The 22,088-nt window shown below is 39.9% G+C and overlaps 2 protein-coding genes and 1 non-coding gene across 4 annotated transcripts; all 3 read right to left on the bottom strand.

Moving 5' to 3' along the window:
- Positions 1-214: 214 nt before the first annotated feature.
- Positions 215-3,093, bottom strand: LOC139306030 (N-acyl-aromatic-L-amino acid amidohydrolase (carboxylate-forming) B-like). The gene is made up of 6 exons (XM_070929989.1): positions 2,834-3,093; positions 2,551-2,746; positions 2,307-2,400; positions 2,110-2,217; positions 1,870-1,982; positions 215-460 (listed from the first exon to the last, which is right to left on the bottom strand). The coding sequence occupies exons 1-6, from the start codon at positions 3,091-3,093 to the stop codon at positions 215-217; spliced, it is 1,017 nt and encodes a 338-aa protein (XP_070786090.1).
- Positions 3,094-4,982: 1,889 nt separating this feature from the next.
- LOC139305635 (oxysterol-binding protein 1-like) lies at positions 4,983-18,006 on the bottom strand. Of its 2 annotated transcripts, none has more exons than XM_070929549.1 (17): positions 17,929-18,006; positions 16,958-17,130; positions 16,215-16,423; positions 15,877-16,045; positions 15,349-15,460; positions 15,031-15,214; positions 14,484-14,601; positions 14,102-14,159; positions 13,689-13,853; positions 12,020-12,265; positions 10,939-11,059; positions 10,569-10,672; positions 9,572-9,667; positions 8,722-8,909; positions 7,199-7,434; positions 7,061-7,099; positions 4,983-6,938 (listed from the first exon to the last, which is right to left on the bottom strand). In XM_070929549.1, exons 2-17 carry the CDS (start codon positions 17,092-17,094, stop codon positions 6,796-6,798), a joined length of 2,325 nt encoding a protein of 774 aa, XP_070785650.1. In that variant the 5' UTR covers positions 17,095-17,130; positions 17,929-18,006; the 3' UTR covers positions 4,983-6,795. The 2 variants fall into 2 exon arrangements, with proteins under 2 accessions (XP_070785650.1, XP_070785651.1); XM_070929550.1 differs by having other exon boundaries at positions 7,061-7,096.
- A 3,834-nt stretch (positions 18,007-21,840) lies between these two features.
- trnar-ucu (transfer RNA arginine (anticodon UCU)) lies at positions 21,841-21,928 on the bottom strand. Its single transcript is given in 2 exon segments — positions 21,841-21,876; positions 21,892-21,928. It is a non-coding gene; the product is annotated as a tRNA-Arg (tRNA).
- Positions 21,929-22,088: the final 160 nt, after the last annotated feature.

Here is a 22,088-nt window from a genome sequence, read left to right as displayed (position 1 = left end):
AACAGCAAATGTTCACTGTATGACTGTGCTTTTGTGAATCTACTGTGAATGTGTTGTTCATTCTCCAGTTGTGAGCTGAAATTGAATATTATACACTTGAATATTGTGTGTGAGTTTATGCGAGCGTACATGTGCGTGTTCCAAGCAAGTGCTGTCATTTAAATAAAAGTAACATTTTTGTAAAATTTATTCCATTGTCACATCAAGTCCATCCTCACTCTTCTTCTTCTGATGCAAATCCCTGTTCGTTAGCTTTTTCCTCCTGCTCTGTCTGCACCCGGATTGCAGGAATCATCACGCGCCTTTTTCTCGCCAGGGAGAGAGCGATGCCCTTCTCGTAATAAGCACATTCATTGATGAAGAAAGGATAAAGAGGTTCATTGCCTTTATACCTCAGTGTTTCCCCTGAGAAAGTCTGGAACAGTGGGTCTTCAGAGTGGAGCAGGCAGAAGTCTCGGTCCTGTTGGGAAGGACAGCCAATTAGCTTGATTGCTAATGAGTAACACCTGTGAGATTTAGGCAATCCTCCCTTATATATGTGAGCCTTTAAAGCAGCTTGGCAGCGAACACCAGATCCAAAGAGGCTGTATTCTGTAGTTGTTGGGGAAAAACAACTGACATGAGAGTTGTACTGATCTTTTCCTCTGTCACAAAGAAAGTGAATGAGTATTTTCCAAAATGTCAAACTATTAATCTAACCCTTGTGTGCTGTGTGTTTTAAGGTTTCATTGCTTGTGTTTTCTTCCATTAATGGCACGAAACTATAATTGTTTATGAAGGTCTATGACTGAATCCTTGCATTAGCGCTGACAGTGCGTGTGAATTCATTTTGTCTTAAAAAGTTGGATTGACTTTAAATACGGTCAACTTCATAACAATTCATGACTACAAGTTTCTTCTTCTTTTGAAAAAAATATTTGAAAACATGACTTGAAGTACAGGTAACCAGCCATTTGGCCTGAATGTCCCTCATGGTTGTACTGATTGATAACCATGATTGCAGGTAAACTGTAGTGATACTTCAAACCACAATAACACATGATTACTGCCAAATGCCACCCACAGATCTCAATCAGCACTTGTGTGGCAGTTTCAACAGAAACTACATGGTGAAATTAAAAATGCCAACTATTCATGCCAGTCACGGACAGTGACAAAGCATTATCATCAGGGACTATTGTCAAATAGCTTAAACTCAATCCACCCATATCTGTTCCTGTTTTCTACTGATTTTATCACATTTGCTACGTGCTGTGTGATCGCCCCGTCATGTAGTTGCATTGTTTTCATTTCATAGGCTACAATTCATTGGAAGTAATTCATTTAAAGTGCAGAAATTGAACACTCAGAAATTAGTCAAATAAAAGTAAAATAAAGTGTTACTATAAAAAGAAAAAGATTTGAGTAATCCAATGGTTTCCGGTTGAAAATGATTTACTGGACGCCTTCAACTCACAATGTAAACAATGTACTCATCAGCTGTTAATTATAGTTACATATTTTAGATTTTATTATAGCTTTTTAATGGTAAGACAACAATGTTGTGGACGTCATTCGGATTCATGATTGCTCTTTGGTATGAAGCCATTTTACAGGAAGAGGCCCCACCCTGTGTTGTTAACCATAACCACACACGCACACACACACACACACATTATAATTATTATATATCAGGACAGAAGGCCTTGGTTCTTTTTTGTTCATGTCTTAATGTGATTAAAGCTGCCTTGTACTTTTATTGTTAGGTAGTTTATATTCATATTATTCTAGTTATTATATCCACTAACTGGTTTATTCAAATGTGAATAATAGCTGACAAAGGGCAACTTCTTTTATTAAAGCTACAAGACTGTATACAACAGACTGTACCTGGAGTTGAGGATGAATGGCTGCTGTGATGTTGCGAGTCTCGCTGTCTCTCGGGTAGTCAATGTGTTTAACCATGGTGAACACATCCACAAATCCTCCTTCAAAAATAGTACCTGAAAATAAAAGCAGAACAAGCAAAAGAGGGCTTAAAAGATGCACAAAGTTTGCTAGACTTGTGACATTTTTGGAGTTGTGTAGGTAAGTAAAAATACTCCATTGGTATCCTGTGCTTAATTGCACCTGAGTTGAAGAAACGGACCCAATCGAGCATGTGCTGCACGCCAACTTTCATTGCCGTATAGATGTTTGACCTCACCACACCATGGGGTTGGGGGCCAATCTCCATGGCTACAGAAAATGGATTTTAGACAACAAATATTACAGATTATCCAGCATGCAAATGCTTTTGATAAACTGGTGTTGAATGAAAAACTTACCAAAGCCATGTTTTCCCACTGAATCAAGGGAATATGATTCTTTATTGGAGACATCAAAATGGATGTATCTCAATGGTATATCTGGCATCTGCCTCTGAAAATGACGTGTCAGACATAACTTTATATTTATAGCATTACCAATCTCAATTCTTTGCTCCATTTAAGTGTACCGGATTCTGGAAAGCTTCTCCAAACATGCAGGGAGAATTGATTTTACTTGAGTGCAGGAAGTGTTTGTTCTTGCCTGCAGGTGTCTGAATATGTGCAGGCAGATCCAGTCGCAGTCAGAGTACGCAATGAGGCACAGGCCCATGTTGGCGGTGGTGTTGTGGAGGTCGCAGACAAGATCCACCGCCTGAGGACTTCCTTTGGGACCCAGCATGGCGTTCAGTTCTCGGGATCTGATCATCTCGTAGGGGGCCATGTCTCCAATGGGACCACTGGGAGACAGAGAGACAATGTGGTCACAAACTCATCATCATCAGAACTGCTACCATGAGCACCATCACCTCTCAATGACGCCTTACTTGAGGGTGGCGTGGGTGAAGCAGCGGTTCAGGTCGGTGTCGACGTATCTGCGGCACTGCTGCATGGCCCGAGGGTTTGACAGCACCATCAGCACTGACACAGTGTCTTCTTCCTCCTCCTCTTCCTTCTCCTTCACTTTCTTCTCCACCTTCAGCAGCTCTCTCACCAAATACACCCCAGACAGCTCATTGCCATGAGTACCGCCGCACACAGCGACCCGGGACAACCTTGGCAAACGCACCACCTGGTCTACCTCCATTTGACTGAGAGCAGGAAGAGATATAGTGTTTTTTTAGTCTTCCCATATTATTGCTGTATATTATACATCCAGTTTTGAGCAGCACATGCACAGATTGAGCTGCATTTTCTGTGTTAATACACTATTTGTATCTCTTTGTATTCAGTATGCATCATTGTCAAATAACACGTGTATTTCTGATTTCCCTCGTTTCACCCAGTGGGAGGTATCAGTTACTCCAGTGTTGATGTCACTGGGTACATTGTAGACAACACTGCAACACAAAGCACAGACATTGATTTGTGAAACCTTACCTCGCTTTTCGGGCTTGCGGAAAACTGTAAAGGGGCAGTTCCGGCTTTAAACCCTAGAAATGTGCCGTACTCTAAAGCAGCACTGAGATTAAAAGTATGTTTAAAAGTCTCTTAACTGAGGAGGAAAGCTTGAGGTAAAACAGACTGAACTGTCAGCTCCACATTCACAAACAAGAGATGAAATGAATGACGAAGCATCATACTGTACATCTTACCCAAACTACCCCTGGCTGTTACCTTTCTCTTCCCTCTCCCCCTGCCGTTTACCCTCTTCCACCCTCTCCCAGGCTTTCATGCAGTTTCACTGATTCAGCATTCCCATCCCTCCCTCTGTACAGGCTGTAGCCGCCTGTTATGCAAACTCTCACCGTCTCTCTACCACCTCTTGTCCACTGCACTGTACTACACTGTATCGTAGGCAGGGTGTGTCCTGAGTGTGATGTGGTGCATCGATCGCTTCCTTTGGTCCCACCAGCTGTAAGCTCCGCCGAACTGTAAGCCCCTCCCTAACTTTCCCCAACTCCCTGTTTCTCTCTGCCCCATGTATAGGATGGTAGGTTCCAGTCTGCCTTTCAAAAAATTGGCTCAAAATAAATCTGCTGGCATGACACAGCAGGAGAGGCGCCTGTGGTGTGTACAGTGAAAGAAACAGCTCTACTCGCAACTCGCAGGGGAAATAACAAGAGAACCAGCTGGTGATTTAAAGAGAACACTGATTTAAACCTAAACTGTAAATACAAGGAGGTTGACTGCTAAAGAAAAAGTCAAAATAGCAGGTTAAATCTTAATACCCAATTTTCAGAATGGCAACTACATTGTCTTTATTTTAAAAACCTAATTTCTGTATTTGGTATGTTTTATTTCTTCTACTGGAAGTTTACATCTTTCTGCATTTTTGTTGTATAATTGTTGCTACTTTACCAAAATCGATATATATATCAGCCTGTATTCTTTCTTTTTTTTACTCTAAGTCATAACAGTTTTGATAAATGTGCCTTAAATTTGCATGCTAATATGCTGATGTTTAGCAGGTATAATGTTTACCATGTTCACCATCAGTGTTTGGTGTGTTAGCACGCTAACAATTGCAAATAACATGGAACTCAAAGTAGTACTGGACCAATTACAATTTTGACCTGATGATGTCCCAAAGTTATTACAATTAATCCTGAGTGACATGAATATCTGCACCAAATTTCATGACAATCCATCTAATAGTTGTATTAGTTGCAACTTATTGTTTAACGATCAACATTGAGCCAATACCAATATATTTGCGATATTGGCCTGGCCCCATATTTATCAGTCTTTAATGCTTATGTCCCATCGGTGTGTTTTATTTTCCTAAATCTGGAGAGTGATTTTTGTTTGAAACGTGCTTTTACAATCAACTATTATACTGAATGCATAATATTTTTAAGATACATTTTTGCAATTTAACAAAAATCAAATGGGATCTTTAAAACACCTGTGCATGTGATTAGCTTTAAAATCTAATTTTGCTCATCTTAGTCTGTGAAAATGCAAATAGAGTATAAACTGAGATAAGACTTAATGTATACATAAATAATAGAGTCAACAGGAACACATAGTGGGTGCATGTTTCCATTCCATTTTTATTATTTTATTGACAACATATGTCGTCCCATCTGGGGCTCCTACTGAACATGAAAACAGAAATTCCCAAAGAATTGATTTGGCAAGTCTTTAATTGTGTTACCTAATTAATAACTAATGGAAATGTTGGAACAAATTAAAGAACGGTATGAAAAGTTATTGGTTTGACATCACAGCATTTATTTATTAGATTCTTTTTCTTTGTTAATACAAAATACTGAACAATGTCACGTCTCCCCTCTCAGTTAAGTACGGAAACTCCCTTTTTTTCTGAAAATGAAGACAGTCCTCTTCCAATAATATGAGAGGAACCAAAAAAAACTACCTTACAGTTATCAATACTATAATATGAATTTCTATACATTTATAAAATCATAGTTATTTGCAATGCTTCTTTGTTTCTTTATTCTTCATTTTTAAGTACACTTACAAACACAATTATGAAATTCACACACACACACACACACACATTATATCCCATGTTTTTGGTGTCAAAATGTACTTGCATATGTATGAACGCTTCAGCAGATACACAAGGGTGTGATGTTTATTTTCACCACTGCATTTACTTTTGTTTTATTTGCGCATTTGTCTGTGTTCCTCTCAACACAAAAATCACACCAATCATTTTAACTGCCATGTAACTTAGTTACCATTAACTTTATCTGCAAAATGGCCAAATATTATTCCAACCCTGTGAAAAGGGGTCATTAATCATTAATTGTTATTGAACAAAATGGCGCTAATGTGAATTTTCTCAGCACTGGAACAAGATTTTTGCCATTTTGCATTTTTGTAGTCTTTTTCCTAACTATTTCTTCAAGTTTGAATTGTTTGTACAAGAAACCAGCTACAAATGTCTGCATCATATCCACTCAGGTGTGATGGAAATACAAGTGAGCGCAGGTTGCTAATTTCTAAGGCGAAGAGAAAGGGTGTTTAGGCCTTATAGTCACATCAAAATTTTCACCATCGTAATTTCCATCAGGCCTTTGTGAAGGAAAAAAAAAATCTCTTCTAACTATAAAACAGTGTGGAGGTTCAACCAGTATTTTGGACAATCATTTTCTTTTTTTAAACACAGTATACTGCACAGGGCAGTGTTATAAAGTGATGGAAGAGCAGATATGCATTCATACACACAAGCACGCTAGAACCTTCACTTCATTACATTAAGACACTATATCAGAGATAAACAAGAAATCCTCACTAACGTCTTGAAGGCCACCAGTCGACATTTTAATGAAAGTTTTTAAATCATATTTATATATAAATGTATATATTAACCAGGTCTTACCCCTTTTTTAGAGTTATTACCAAAGCACATAATGCTGTGGATGACAATAGGAACACTACATTATCTCACAGGGTGTTATCAGCTAGAAACCTCTTCTGCTCCTGATCTGAGAGACTGAACAGACTTGAGCACAGAGAGTAGAAGAATTATCTACTATAGATTTGGAAGCACTGTCCATTTAATTTCCTCCCGTTTATGCTCAGCCTGACCCCGAGTCAAACCACCAGAAACATTTTCATTCCAGTTCTCTCAGATGTGCGACAGCAACAGGGGGACTCAAGGAGACAGGGACCAAAATGGGATGAAGGACGCAGGAGGAAAAACCCTGCTCTCCCTCTCGATCAGACCGCAGTGACCGTCCTGGAGATCTCTTAGAACAGAGAGCCACTGGAAGGAGGCAGCCGTCCAAGTGGGGGGACAAGCTGGCCTTTGCGGTAGCTGTCCAGCAGGCGGCTTCGATGTTCTCTTCAGGGCACTTTGCAGTCAATGCCAAGGTCAAAATATGTCCGGACAGCCCTCCCAGCTGCCACGGTCCTTAGCTTCCCAGTAGCCTCCCTTATAGATATGGACTTGCTCACCTGTGATCCGGTCCTCACAGCGCTCGAACCAAAGTGCCTGGTAGTTCTCATGAGGTGCACCTGAAAGAGAGAAACAAGGTGTCACCAAAACAGATGAGAAAAAACAATCTGGATAGAAGATTGGAACAGAAATGAAAGCATGAGGAAGTGGCAGTAAGAGAGACAAAAAGAGGAATACTTGCTTTTTAAGGAGGGATCAGTAAGAGAGTCCTCATCGACTGCTTTTGGAAGAGAAAAGGGGGATCACAGAGATTTTTTTTACCCCATTCAAGGTAGAGAGGAATACAGAAGTAAAGCATTAACACACACTAGACTCTCACCTTCTTCTGACTGACTTGAGGTGCGTTGGCTGGCAGCTTCCCTCTCCCTCTCCCGCCGGACGCTGCGCTGCTTCTCCTCTAGCCGCTGTTTCTCGCCGTTGGCCTCGTCCCAGCGACCGTCCTCCATCAGGCGCTGGTCAGGCCGGCGCCGGCTGTCAGTGGGCGATACACCCTCCTCTGGCTCATTTAGGGTCAGCGCCAAGGCAGTGAAGTAGTACATGGTGTCTGCTCCCTCACTGTGGTAGAACATGCAACACACTGCTCTGTATTTGGTGATGCTAATATTTTTTATTTCCTGCTTCAAAAAAGTTGACTTGTGAATCACAGTGGACTGAACAGACAGAATAGAATGCAATTCTGTCATTACTGATGGGAAACCAGAACAGAAGACAACTTATCTTTATAATCTTGCTTTTAAGCAGCTCATTGTTGGCTCTGGCTTATTTTATTGAATATTCTGTTTTATTGTATATGTACAATTTGCAACCTTTTAATTTAAAATATTTTCATTTTAAATAAACCACTTTCGAGCAGAAATGTGTGTATGAGATGTTGCTTTTCAAGTACCACTGTGAAAACACAAACACAAAAGCCTGAGTCATTACTGAAGTATACATGGTAGGCATGGGTGGCCACAGAGGTAAATAAAAAAACTTGTATGTGTTTCTGCTGCACTCTGCTGTAGGGCTGAGTACAGTTCAGTTTTTAACTGTTTTAATTGCAGATTTGTTTCCAACAGGTGTTTTATTGTGGAGGTGGGTCACCCTGCCTGAAATAAAGACCACATGCTAACATCATAGTGGGACTGGCCATCGGGAGCCCTGGGAGTTTTCCTGGTGGGCCACTTGACACTTGGGGCCGATGAAACCCAAATATTTACGTATTTCTAAATAACTCCAGCCACCGCTTAAATAAAAATAACGAAGTGGGAGCGGAACAAGATGGACAAAAAAAAAAAAAAAAAAAAGAGCGTAAAGGTGCCGCTGAAAGGCTGGGAAAGAAGATGTTGATAGCCATGAGGCTTTAAAATAACAAATGAGTCATTTGGCCCCAGTAACAGTAAAACATGTTAGCCTAGTCAGCCCAAAGTGTTTTGTTCTTGTTATATAAGAATGGTTGAATGGTTGATGACAACTTAGTACTTAGCGTTAACAAATTATAGACTAATGACCAATGCAGACCAAAATATTGTACGTTTAAAGCAAAAAACACTTTATTTTTCAGCTAATTTTTGCTGCCTAAAACACTTTTTGCATTTTGCGATTCTTTATGGTTAAAGTGAAAATATATATAAATATAATATATAATAAGTAAGTAAAATAAGTATTTTGCACATTAAGTGGCTGCATTTTGCTGGATTACTGCTGCCTTTTGAGCGCTTTTCATTCTGTCATATTATATAGACCATAATGTGATGTAGAGTTAAAATGTTTGGCTCTGTTTGGGACAGACTACGTGGTTGTTATTTATAGACTGTACATGACTTTACATAACACACCTAGCCTTACAGTAATAGTACTTACGGTAGAGGGTTCCTCCTCCACACCTCTCTGGCTTTGAGAGTTTGATAGACAGTCTTCTGTTTGCCCTCTGTGCCGTTCTCCCCTCCTCGGCTGCTCTGCATCACCCGGGAAAACTCCATCTTCTCATCCCATGTGCCCGACAGCACGTAGTGGGCCTTGCCATCCTTGTCCATCACCACACCTGTCACCTGAAGGAAGCAGGGAGAGGGTTAACAGAGGGGTAAAGCATCATGACCCATGAAGGGACTGGTCACAGGGTGGAGGGCAGAAAAGTGTTAATTGTAAAACTGTAGTTTGGTTAAAACTAACACAGATCTTTATTATCCCACATGAGGATTGCTTTCTTTATGCACAGAACAAAAAACACAATAAGACATTAAATGTGCAGGTACTATACACGCAACAAAGAATACTATAAAAAGTTTAATTCAAAGAAAAAGAGCAACAGTAGGAATAGGAATAAAACTAAGCTGTGCGGGACACCAGGAGGTAAATTAAATATAAATGATAAATTATCTCACTTATATAGCGCTTTTCAACCTTCATGGTTCCCAAAGCGCTTTACAGCTAAGTCTCATTCACCCATTCACTCACATTCACACACCGATGGCGACCGAGCTGCCATGCAAGGTGCTGGTCTCCATCGGGAGCAACTTAGGGTTCAGTGTCTTGCTCAAGGACACTTCGACATAGCTAACCACTGCGCCAACATGCTGCCCAGGTAGTTTATGGTGTATTACAGTTAACAGTATTTATTGCACATGGGATACATTGAACCTGTTGCACCTAATGTTAGGAAACATGTTCAGAGAAAGAGTGAACCAGTCAAAGGTCTTTGCATTTTTCTCACCTTCCTGGCCACATCTCTGGAGAAGTAGCTGTAAGGAGCAAACTTCAAGTGGCAGCGGTCTCCGGTGGTGTGGTTCACTACGTCGATCTCTCCTGACTGCCAGAGACAAAGAGAAAGAATGTTTTAATCACAACCACATGGAGACATTTTCATTTTCACCCAATGAAAGTTAAAACTTGAATTAAGGGTTGGTTTATGATAAATACACTGCAACATGTTAAATTGGGATTTCATCCTTATTTGCCACCTACACAAATGATATGTGTAATGAAATGAAAAGTAGTAAACTCTTTATTAGAAACTCTTCATTGACTGAAGATAAAAAAAATGATGAATATATGAGTATTAAAATGTATAGTGTATACAGGCCCAGTGTGTAGGTGAGCTGTGTGTGTATAAAAATGTAACATATACATGTCACAATTGTAAGGAAACCTATACAATCAAAGTTTGTACACATGCAAATGTAATGTAAAGGATATTATATATATATATGGTAAATACAGTATTGTGTTTATTGCTGCATTGTTTTCCTGGTGTGTTTGCTGCCAGCAGCAGTAGAAGTCTTATCTCTGGTTGTATAAGTCAGATGCAAGAATTCTGGATTTACAAGATTTTTGCATTCATGTGATGGAACAACTTTCACCAATTTTGAACAAATTTTTATATTTTATATCTGGCTATTTTATCTGTAAATGTTTTTTCAGGTGACTTTCCAGAAAATTCATGATATATAAATTGCAATATCATTTTTCATATACCGTGATACAAGATTCTATCCATGCCACTGACCTCTACTTAAACTCTGGTAGCCTTTGTTGCATGTCATTCCCCTTTTCTCTCTCCCTTCATTTCCCGTCTCCTCTACTATCAACTCTAATAAAAGCATGCAATGACCCAAAAATACTTACCGATCACATCATTGCTACTAGCTAGCAGAGAGTCCTTCTGTTTATTCAAAGCCTTGTTTAAATGTGTTTAACTCTGTCAGTCTCACCTGATCGATCCATAGTTTTCCTACAATGATGTTGTGCACTGTCGTGGTAACTTTCTTCCATGTGTAGTGATTGTTGCCCTTTTCAAAGATTGCGTGAATAGTGCCTATAAAGGAAAGAGGAAATGCAGACAGGGAAAACAAATAAAGATAATCTATCAAAACAAACCATTGTTTGTCATAACCTACTACTAAGCCAAGGTGTGACTGATACATTCCTCCAGCTCTACTCACTGATCTCTCATAAGAAAACTGCAATCTTGTCTGGTTTGTACTCTGTGTTCTTCATTAACGTCTGTATCACACCCTCAACCTGCGTCATCATCAGACCGCAAGGCTTGCTGAATACGTCCAACACCAGATTGTCTCTTACCTAAAGGCATAATGGAGAGGTATTTGCCTCTGAACTTGCTGGCAACAGTGATTTCCTGCCTCAGGGTCCAGCCACGATCAGAGATCACATGATGCGCTGCTGCAGGGGGGTGGTGACTCACCTGCGAACAAGGTGAAGAATATGTGAAGCATTTGATTTATATTTAGTTTCACGTAAACACACTGACAGACAGGTCAAGTATGTAAAAAACCTGTTGTTACACTGCAGTGAATGAAAATCCCCACTATAAAGCTCAAATCCAATTATATCACTCATCTACAATAGGATTTAATAGTTACTCCCACATGCCCAATCCCATTAAAAGCCTTTGTGACTGAACAGAACCAGTCTCTTCACACACACACACACACACACACAATATCTATATATATATATATATTTTTTTTAAAGCTCATGCTCTAAATACAGCCATCTCCACAGCTGCCTGATTTGCTGCCTGAAAGCACAATTTATTGGATTACTTATTGGACTGAATATATTTTCTTCTTCAGGAATAGAAACCTTTCTGCCATTCTAATTTTCCAACATTAAGCCTCCATTCTGTTATCCTGCAATTGCATCCACAAATCCCTTCCTGCATCTGCCCCCAACATCCTTTCTTTCTTCCCACCTTGTGCATCTACTTAAGACACCATAAAATAAGAAAATGGAAGTTGCTTTTTTACCTTCCAAATTTAGTTTCTTGCATTTCGATGAAGTCAAAATGCCACAATTTTCACATTACTTGAAATAAAAAGTGTTCAAATTGTTATCACCTGTGGTCTCCCCATGAATGAATTGCATTGACAATGGCAAACAATGACATAATCACATATGTTGAACATCCACCACTCCTCTGATCCTCAATTATGATAAAACTGCCCTTCTATTCCTGATTGATTAGTTTTCACTCATGACTGCTAGTTCTATGTAACATGTGCTTCCCCAAATACATCAAAAAAAGATGCTAAATCCTCTCAAAATGCTGAGTCAATGGGATTTTTCAAGACATTTGTTCTTTGTTCAGTTTCACTTCCTTGTTAGAAGATCTTTGTCTTTCTGTGTGTCTTTTTTCTCTCACCTGCTCGCAGAGGGAGCGGTAGCCGCTCTCTCTCCGCCGGTCCAGCTCATACGTCTCTCCCAGCAGAGGGTTGAAGGGCTTGCCCGTGCGGTGGACGGTGGTCGAGTAAGAGGACACGGAGAAGGCGGCAACGTAGCACATCTGCTCCAGCGAACTCTGGCACTTGGCGGCCTTATCCAGCAGCTCATGGTACTCGAGGTCCTCCGACAAGCGCTGCAGCATGGAAATGGGCTCGTTGAAGTTCACCTAGACAGTAGAATCATTCGGATGTGAATTCATGTTTGCACACAATGTTATTTCAAGCACCCATAACATTTAGTGTGAAACAAGCAGGTCGACTCCACAGAGGTATTAAAAAAGTCTTCAAAAGTGTGTGGCATTTTAAATGATTGAAGTGTTAAACATTTCTAACAAGATGTAGTGTTTATCAGCACTTCATGCGTATAAATGCCTAAAAGGACAGGCACCAGACTATTTACAGTATAACATCAGGCATAGTGAAAATTCTGATAATAATGATAGTGATATTTGGGATTTTAAAAAAATGTGGTGATCTTTCAAAAGACAAACACACAGATACCTTAGATTTTTTTTTGTGTGTGACAAAGATAGGTACTAAGTGGGACATTACACAGTGTTGTGCAACTTGTCAGTGCTCTCTGGTGGACAAACTATTTAATGGTCACCATGTTTGTAAATGAATCTTTGCCATTTCTGTTATGCAATTTTTTCTTGCTTATCGGCGAACACCAGTACCAATGTATCTGCACTAAGCTGATGTAGTTTATCTGTCTAGTATTATGAGTAATAATTGTATTAGTGACATTAATTAAATCAGCATGTCTGCAATGTAGCAGAGACACAGCACTCAGCAGTTAGCACGATTTGGGGCAGACGAGGACCATAATGATAATAAGTTATATTAACTTTTAGTGTTTTTATCCAACATTATACTTCAGTTTATATTATTTATAGTTTATTTTGTTGCATTTCATGTTATATTTTTGTCTTTGCATGTGTAGGTCTCATGTTGGATTGAATTTATGTATTTTGTTTTAGTTTTCTTCTTTTATTGTGCATTATGTGTAGATTGGTTTACGACAGAATAAAGCCAAACCAAACACAATGTCAGGATTGTGCTGAAAATATGAATTGTTATAATCTGTTATCTTATTATTTCTGCTGTGCAAATGCAGGAGAAAGATCTAGAAGAGCAGTCTGTCTGCATGCTTAAACCAAGGTGCTGTTTGAAGGACTGGACAAATCATTGCCAAATACAGAAACCGAAATAAAGATCACAAATGTACATGTATGTCTCCAAGGTTTGTCAAGTAAACAAACCACTTGAGATAACTCCCACAGTTGATATGTCACTAGAGTTATATTAAGCACAGATGGCTCTCACAGAATGTTGTTGACCCTGTATTGCAGACATGTAGATGATGTCCTGTGCTCCCATGTCACAGGAGAATGCTGACATGACCTTGGCACGCTATGGTTAGCTTGTTAAGCATGAATACATTTTTTCATCAAATAAAGACATGAAAAGAAAAGCTGAATGGTTACAGGAACAGGAGGCAAAACTGCCTGAGGCTTTCACTGGCCAGGCCCAATAACAAATTTCCTGTACACACTGGATGGTACGTAGCCGCTGCAGAAAAACACTCACAGGCATCGGGATCTTGGACAGCTCTTTGCCAATACAGTTCTTCATGATACTCCATAGATTGAGAGAGTAGTTGGGTTTGTCTGAAATGCGAGTCCGCCTCTTTTTCAGCGGCACTAACTCCTGGGAGGGAGAGTCCTGGTTCATCGCGAGAGGTTCTTCACTAAGCTGAAAGGCAGAAAATTCTGTTCAAGGCCTTTGGTAATAAAAAAGCTCTAAAAACAGATTCACTGAGTCATTCATCTGGTGCATCATGGTCACAATCACAACTTTAGTATTATGAAATCTAGCCCCCTGCAGCAGCTTTACAATGAAACTGTGTGTTTAATTATAATGAATGATGGTAAACCACATTCAAGGGCGAAACAGTGAACCAGTCTTTGAACAGTCATCCCAGAGGCCAGAATGAGACCTACCGATTGATCATCAGGACACATTTCACTGTTGAAACCGCTGATATTACTGCTTGACCTTCTGAAAGAGATTAAGAAACAAAAGAGGCTCTGTCAGTGTCCAGAAGGTTTCTGGTTAAATAATCAACCATTGTAACATACAAGGAAGTGGAGCAGACTGATTAAAATTACTATGCCAACTAAATCAATCAACCAGTGATTGCACAATAAAGCAAATAAGGAAGAAAGAAGAAATCAACCTGCAAGTCATGCAAGCAAGTAGGTTGAATAAATAAACTTCCACACAGATGATGTACTGATGAAAGCTTAAGGGAATTCACACTTTGAAAGGTTTTTCCCTGAATGACAGCATGTGTAGTGAACATGTGTATGAGCGGAGACTGACTTGTGGAACTGGGGGTCTGCAGGTACAGTGATGAACTCAGGAGCCTCTTCCATGGCATCAAAGAACTCGTTGTCATCATCCTCGTCGCTGGCCTCGCCTTTTCCTGGCCCAGAAGCACCTTAACAAAAGAAAACAATTGGTTAAGTTCAGCATTTCTAATACAGGAAGTGAAAACAGATCTACCAGTTTTAATCTAGCAATTTCTAAATTAAACAAATTTGATCATATTTCCAACACCTCTCTGGATATGTTTTCAAACTACAAAACCTGCTGTTGTTCATGACTCAAGCAAACTACTGTGGAAGCCCTGATCATTTGGAATTTCAATGTACAAACACTGGTGTATGTATGAGTGACACATCTTTTTAGACATTTAGCAAATTCTTGCATCTAGAGACTTACAAAGACTGGAAAATGATCACCTAATGTTCAAGAACACTTTAAGCAACCAAGAAATGACAGACTGGTGTAATAAAGCGGCGTTAAAGATAAAATCAGTAAAATAAAGATAATGGAGGAAAGAAGAATGAGTCGCAGGAAGTCTTACTTTTATTGTCTGCAGTAGCATTAGCCTGCGCCGCCCCTCTAAACGCTCGCTCCAGGTGGTTGTGTTGCTTGGCCAGTTGCTCTAAAGTCTCCTCCAGCCTCACCCGCTGGTCCCGTTCGGCTTGAAGGGCCTTCTGCCATCGCTTGCTGTGAGCCTGAGCCAATGCAAGGAAGTCTCGGCACGCCTGAGGGGCAAAAATATCAAACAGGGTCAACTAGAACCACTGAAACCCACATGTTCACAAGACCCACTCTCATAGATACATATACACATCAACAAGGCAGAAGTAGTTATACTGTGAGAGGAGGTGACACTTACGTTAATCATGGCATTAGAGGTGATGCGGAACAGCGTAGCCCTCTCTGTCACCTGACGAATCTTATCCCCAGCCTCTCCAGTCAGACGCAAACTGTCCAGTTCTGATAAAGACCTGAAATAAATATGAAAATGTACAACATGGATAAACAGTTGGGACAATGTCATTAATTTACAGTGTAAAATGCCATGAGTCTCAGATTCAATGGATTAATTATTATAACTCATGCTTCTTTGTCAACTGCAGTATTTGTTTATCTACGTGCTTCATAAGCTTTCCATGGTGCAACACCTAAACTTCAAAGACAACGTCAAAGCAACAGTATCATGATATGATATTCCGGAAAATAATCCCATTACTTCAAAATGGTTTTGAAATATAGTTATTCAAACATTAGTATGTGCATGTTTGAGTCTTGGCTTCTTCATTTCTGAGTTAAGACAGAAGAGACACAAGAAATGTATTAAACTTTGGCCTGAAGGCTAAAGAGTGGAGCAAAGAAAGAGAGCGATAGAGTGTTAAAGCCTGACCTCTGGAGGGCAGAGCCGTGCTTTGAGATTAGGTCGTTGCACGTGCTGAGATCCTCCACTTTGCTGCCTAGTGTTCTGAGAGCAGACTGGACTTCTGAATTCTGTGACCCGCCACCTTGTCCAGGTGCCGCCGGCGGGGATGATGGGGAAAAGTCATCCCCCGAGTCATCTGTTGATAATCAAAAGCAACAGGGCAGCAAAAAAACATCACCTTAAAAAAGGGTTTCACAAAAATCACATCTGCCACTCTTATTGCCTCTGTGTGATTTGCGAAATGTTTAATGTTTAAGAAGGAAAGCCTCTGAATACTTTATTCCTCTGCCATGTGTGTGTTTTACCTGACTCAGCCTGCATGCGTGCCGCCTTGGCTTTGGCCAGTTCCAGGGCGGTGATCCAGCGCTGACGTTCCACCTCACAGCTGGCCTTTAGGTGGTACGTCTGTGCCCCACCATTGGATATGACAAAGTTGCAGGCATCGTCCACAGTGATCGTTGCTGTGGCCAAGTTGATTGTGCCACGACACGTGTGGCCCATCTCCGCCTGGGTCCTGATGTTGAGAGGTGTTTGATTTCACATTTTGGGAAAAAATGTAACTAAACTGAAAAAACAACATGCGGAGTTGAATATAACAGAGGCTGTTTGCCTTAAAGCTTTGCTGGAGTTGTTTAGTGCAGGCAAATCAACAGTTTTAATGAGAATTATAGTGGTATCCAAATGTGAAATCAATACATTTAGGGTGCAATTTTGCACTTGAATTCAGAGCCGTCCACCTATGATTAGATCACCCAGGACACATTTTATTGTCAGGTGTCAACAGGACCAGTGACACAGGATGGTTTGTATACTCCATAGGTTACCGCTACACCTACAGCAGAGTACTGGATTTGTGTTTTGAGATTACAATATTACAACTAGGTTTCAGTCTGACAAGAAAATTCAAGAGGTTGGTTGTCCCCTGTTTAACAGCAAGGTGGGTATAATTAAACAGTAGTTACAGATGATCAATGCTGAGGGATTTCTCTCGTGACATGATCAAGGCTATGTCCTTCCTTAAGTGTATCTGTTTTACAAGAAAGCATACCTGTAGTATGACAACAGCCCATTGCTCAGGACAAACCACCTCCGCTGATAACCCTTGATGTAATTTGTCCACTTGAAGACCCATCCTTTGTATGTGTCGCCTGCAGGAGTGGGAGTGGGGGTCTTGGGCTCCGACATCACAGCCCCCAAATTCAAGAGACGGATTGGAGTAACCTTAAAAGGGAAAATGAAAGTTGGTCTGTTGGTCAGACATGGTAGGACATTTTAATGCATCACTGTCAACTTGGGGTGTGTGAAACTGCAATAGGCATTTTCCCCTATATTTTGACATTTTATGCCCCAGACGATTACTCAAGAAAATAATGAGCAGATTAACTAATAATAAAATATTTGTTAGTGGCAGCCCTCCTTTAATACTAAACCATCTCAACCTTTGACACGACATTAATATGATAAGTTACTGGTGGTTGATGTTGATCTCTCAGTGTGGTGTGACAGGTCAAAGGTTAACTACAGAATCAATACAGATTCACTGCTAACAAAACTAGTGTTTAAGCCGAAATTAGGTGTACATAAAAGAAGGATGACTCGTGGTTAAAAGACCTTCTGTCTTCTTATTTACCTATAAACTAAACATTATTAACTAACACAGATACCAAGATTTTAAAAACTGTGATTCAAATGATCCTTTCATGAAAATGAGACAGTTGCAGGCATTACAACAAAGAAAACCAGACGATAACAACATCAAATTGATAAAGTTCATAACATATTGACAAGCTTGACACCAGAAGCTAACCAACGTTAGCTCCAGTTAGGCTAGATGGGGTCACGGTAAAAACCGCTCATTGCTAGAACAGGAGCTAAAGTAAAGAAACACCAATTGACATGTTTGCTCGAAGTTTACCAGCTGACGTATGCATATTTACAATACGGTGCAAGCAAGATACGCCGCTAAACAATCGTTAGCTTCGAGCTAGCTTTCAAACTCGCCGATGGCTAAATGTTTACCTTGACGTGTCCGAAATGTGAGATCAAGCAACCAGACACCCGGTGAAGTCACGGCTAACTTTGACACCCATATGCTACTGTACCTAGCTAGCTGAAGAGGCTAACTAGCTAACTGACCAACAAGGGACAGCCAATGATGAAAAACACTGACGTTAAACCGAAGACGTCGACGACAACAGTAGTGTGATTGTAAAATAAAGTGACATCAACGAGTTTCATTAGTATCCCTCAATAATCGTGTGTATAATGTTCATTCTACAGCTGCGTACGCCGACAAGAATCTAAAGCTAGCTAGCTACATCTAACTAGCCTAACGTTAGCTCGTTGGTTACACCCGGTGCAACGCAATTTGGTCTCGTCTAGAAACAGACAGCTAAGCTACGTTGTTTCCCAATTGGCCACGTCAAGCCAACCGATCTCGACGATTGGCCGGACGAAACCGGCGTTTTTACCTTCAAAGTAATGGTACATTGTGTCAGTTTTGCCAAATAAAAAACAAATTGTTCGTCTCAGTCAATCATTGGGATATATATTCTGTACTATACAGTTATAAGATAAGATAAAATAAAATAAGATAATCTTTTATTAACCCCTCAGCAAGGAAATGTGCGTTATTACAACAGCATACTGGATACTGCAATAGCAAGAAACACAAGTAAGAAAAATAAGAAAAATATATAATACATAAATAAAAACAATAAAGACAGTTATAAAAAACTATAGAACAATTATATAATAAAAAAAGAACCAACAACAACTATAATTTACAAGTTTACAAATTAACAAATTCACAGAAAGGATAAAGAACTTTTACTGTATTGTACATAGAGAGATATGGATATTGCACCATTTGTTATACATTCAAAAATGAGAGTGTGTGTGCATGAGAGTAGATTGTCCATTTAGTGTGTGTGATCTTTTGGGAGCAGTGCTGATTGTAAAGCCTGACAGCAGCAGGGAGGAAAGACCTGACATGCATGGGGTGGGACATGTTCTTCATCAGGGATGATAGCCATCATTCTCCTTTCTCCCACCACGTCCATATCAGAATCAGAATCAGAAATACTTTATTGATCCCCGGGGGGAAATTGTACAGTACTGGTGCTCCCATTCAGGATTAAGATTAAGATAGACTTTATTAATCCCACAATGGGGAAATTCACAGCATAAAAGACAGAAAGGTGCAGAAACACACAGCAGACAAGCACTGTGTCAATAAGAATTAGAAGTATTTTTAAAAAAAGAAAAACAATATACAAATAATAAATACAGATATAAAAAATATGGGGGACAAAAATAAATATATCCACGGAAAATATAAAGTATGTACAGATTGTGCAGATTTATGTGCAATTAAACAGTCTTATAGCCGTAATGAACGACCTGCGGTCGCGCGTGAGAGGTGTTGTCCATGATGGATGTCAGCTTGGCTAACATCCTCCTCTCCCCCACCTCCTCAATGGAGTCCAGCGGACAGTTTCCCACATCACATGCGACCGCGTCCTCGCGTCCAATTCTTGCCAATCAAAAGCTCCCTCGCTCCAATTCTTGCCAATCAAAAGATCCCCCCTCTCCAATTCTTGCCAATCGCAAACTCCCCCCTCCTCCCACCGCTCCTTTTCTAACCAATCCAAAAGACGCCGCCTCTCTCCTTTTCTTACCAATCAGAAAGCTTCGATTTTATTATGACTGTCCAGCGGTGGCCGGCGCCCTTAGCTACAGTACAGGTGAATGAACACGACCGGCGCTCGCTCGTACCGGCACGTTTCGCGGTAAATACAAATCAACTTTTCACATTTCTGGTTGTTATCTATTACCGGGCGCTGTGTTCACGTATTTGCCCGCGATCTTACCTTGTGGTTCACTTTGCTAGCTAAGGACGTACTCAAATGTCTTCACATTTCTGTCGTAAACTAATCTGTTTACCGGCAAATGTCTCGTATTAAACTTGTCAAATGTTTAGTGAGTGTGTTCATTTATTTGCCCGCGATTTTGCGTTGTGGTTCACTTTGCCAGCTAAAGAATTAGGATGTACTGTAAACGTTATGTGTACAGTAACTATACAGTAACTATACAGTAATGCCGGGTCAGTAGCTAGCTAACCTAGCTAGCTAATTTCATATAACGTTAGGCAATTACAGAGTAATAGTTTCTGATAGTTTAACCCATTGTTGGTTGACAGTAGTAATAATGATGATTATAATAAGCCTCATTTAAGCCTCAAGCCGCTTTCCTGACAAAGGTACAAAATGCTTCCCTATAAGCAAATTGTAGATATATAGAAAATAGTAATTTCATGGTCATGCCTGTAATATAGAATTATTCTATTTAATCTTATACAATAATTTTATCTTTTTGGATAAAGTGAGAGGGGGCCCCATTGAGCGCCTGACCTTTTGACACCATTGTCCTGTTCCGTTTTGATATCAGATGACATCTAAACTCAAGAAGCATCGTGCCATGGGGGACGATGAGTGGCTGTCCCGGCTGAGGACACTACGGGGGTTTGGCCCGCTGACGCTGGGAATAGACCAGCCCCGAGGCAAAAGAAATGGCATGACCTCTATCATAAGGTATAGCTTTTTGTACATGTCAGTGTCAACAATTATTGCCATGTATTCTGGTGATTTTTAATTTTGGTTTGTTACAGGTAGAGAAGTGTCCACTCCAGCATCGGGGCCAGATGTCTCTGTTTGGTGGAGCACAGGTCTGCGTGTGCGGATTTCACAAGGTAAAGTTCACTGGGATACTTAAATGATAGAAATAGACTGAAGTCCAACCATAAAATATGTTGTTAAGATTGATTTGTATAGATGTGTGTGTGTGTGTGTTTCTTTGTTATTTTCTTTGTTACACCTCAATCACAGGCAGCCACATCTGCTGCTGCAGCTGGCCCAGCTCCGTCAGCGGCTGCCGGCTCTGCTGCAGCTTTGGCGCAGAACAGAGCCGGCACGTCTAATTAGTCTATTGAGCCTCCTCCTGTCCCTGTCCGTGCTGCCCCCCCTCCAGCAGACCACAGCATAGAAGATAGCCGAAGCTACCACAGTGTCATAAAAAGTCCGGAGCAGTTTCCTGCACACACCGAAGGACCTCAGCCTCCTCAGCAGGTGGAGGCGGCTTTGGCCCTTCTTGTACAGGGCCTGAGAGTGGTCAGACCAGTCCAGTTTATTGAAATAAAAAGAATAGAAAAGAAATAGAAATAAAAGTATGTACAAAATATAAAAATAAGAAATAGAAAATAAAAAATATACACATTTACAATATTAAAGTGAAAAATAACAGTAAGAAATATATACAACAGCAATGTATAAGTATGTCTATATTTATGTATATATACATATATATATATATACATATATATATGTATATATATGTATATATACATATATATATATATATATATATATATATGTATATATATATATATATATATATATATATATATATATATATATATATATATATACACACATATCCCTGTTCTGTCAATAGTACATTATCAATAAACATATACTATTGTCACTTTAGTGCATTCTATTAGTTTTCTCGATGTTTTATTTTGAAGGATAGATTGCGTACTTGATTGCATCTCACTAACTTGACACGTTCAGTATTTTTTACTAACTAGCTAGCCTTGGATAACATTAGCTACAAAATGCTAAATAGATTGTTGACATAAATTACATTAAAATGACTGACGTTACAATATTTAGTTCGCATTCACTACAGACATTAGCTAACATTAATGATAGTAATCCGCTGACGTTGTTGTGTACATGTTGAAAAGTTTTATGTTCAAAATTAGCATTTTTATCGCGAGCCTAAAAACGAATACAGGAAGACGACTATACTAACTCTACAACTGAGTCAATTCTCATGCACTTCACAATATTCTCAAGCAGATCAAAAATGCGACTCCGGTGGGACTCGAACCCACAACCTTTGAATCACTTCATAAGCATCTAGAAGTCCAATGCGCTATCCATTGCGCCACGGAGCCACCTGTTGCACATTTGCCACACCACAGTATTTAAAGTATATTATGAGTACTGTAAAACAACTTCTGCCTGTTACTGTTGTTATACCTCCTGCGAACACCGCCATTCACTTCACCGACTTCACAATACAACTTTGTTGGGAACAAATAATGAACCATGTGC

Source organism: Enoplosus armatus, chromosome 23 (assembly GCF_043641665.1).
Source record: "Enoplosus armatus isolate fEnoArm2 chromosome 23, fEnoArm2.hap1, whole genome shotgun sequence".
Taxonomy (NCBI): domain Eukaryota; kingdom Metazoa; phylum Chordata; class Actinopteri; order Centrarchiformes; family Enoplosidae; genus Enoplosus; species Enoplosus armatus.
The sequence above is the reverse complement of the archived record's forward strand: the minus strand, read 5'-3'. Positions and strand labels throughout refer to the sequence as shown.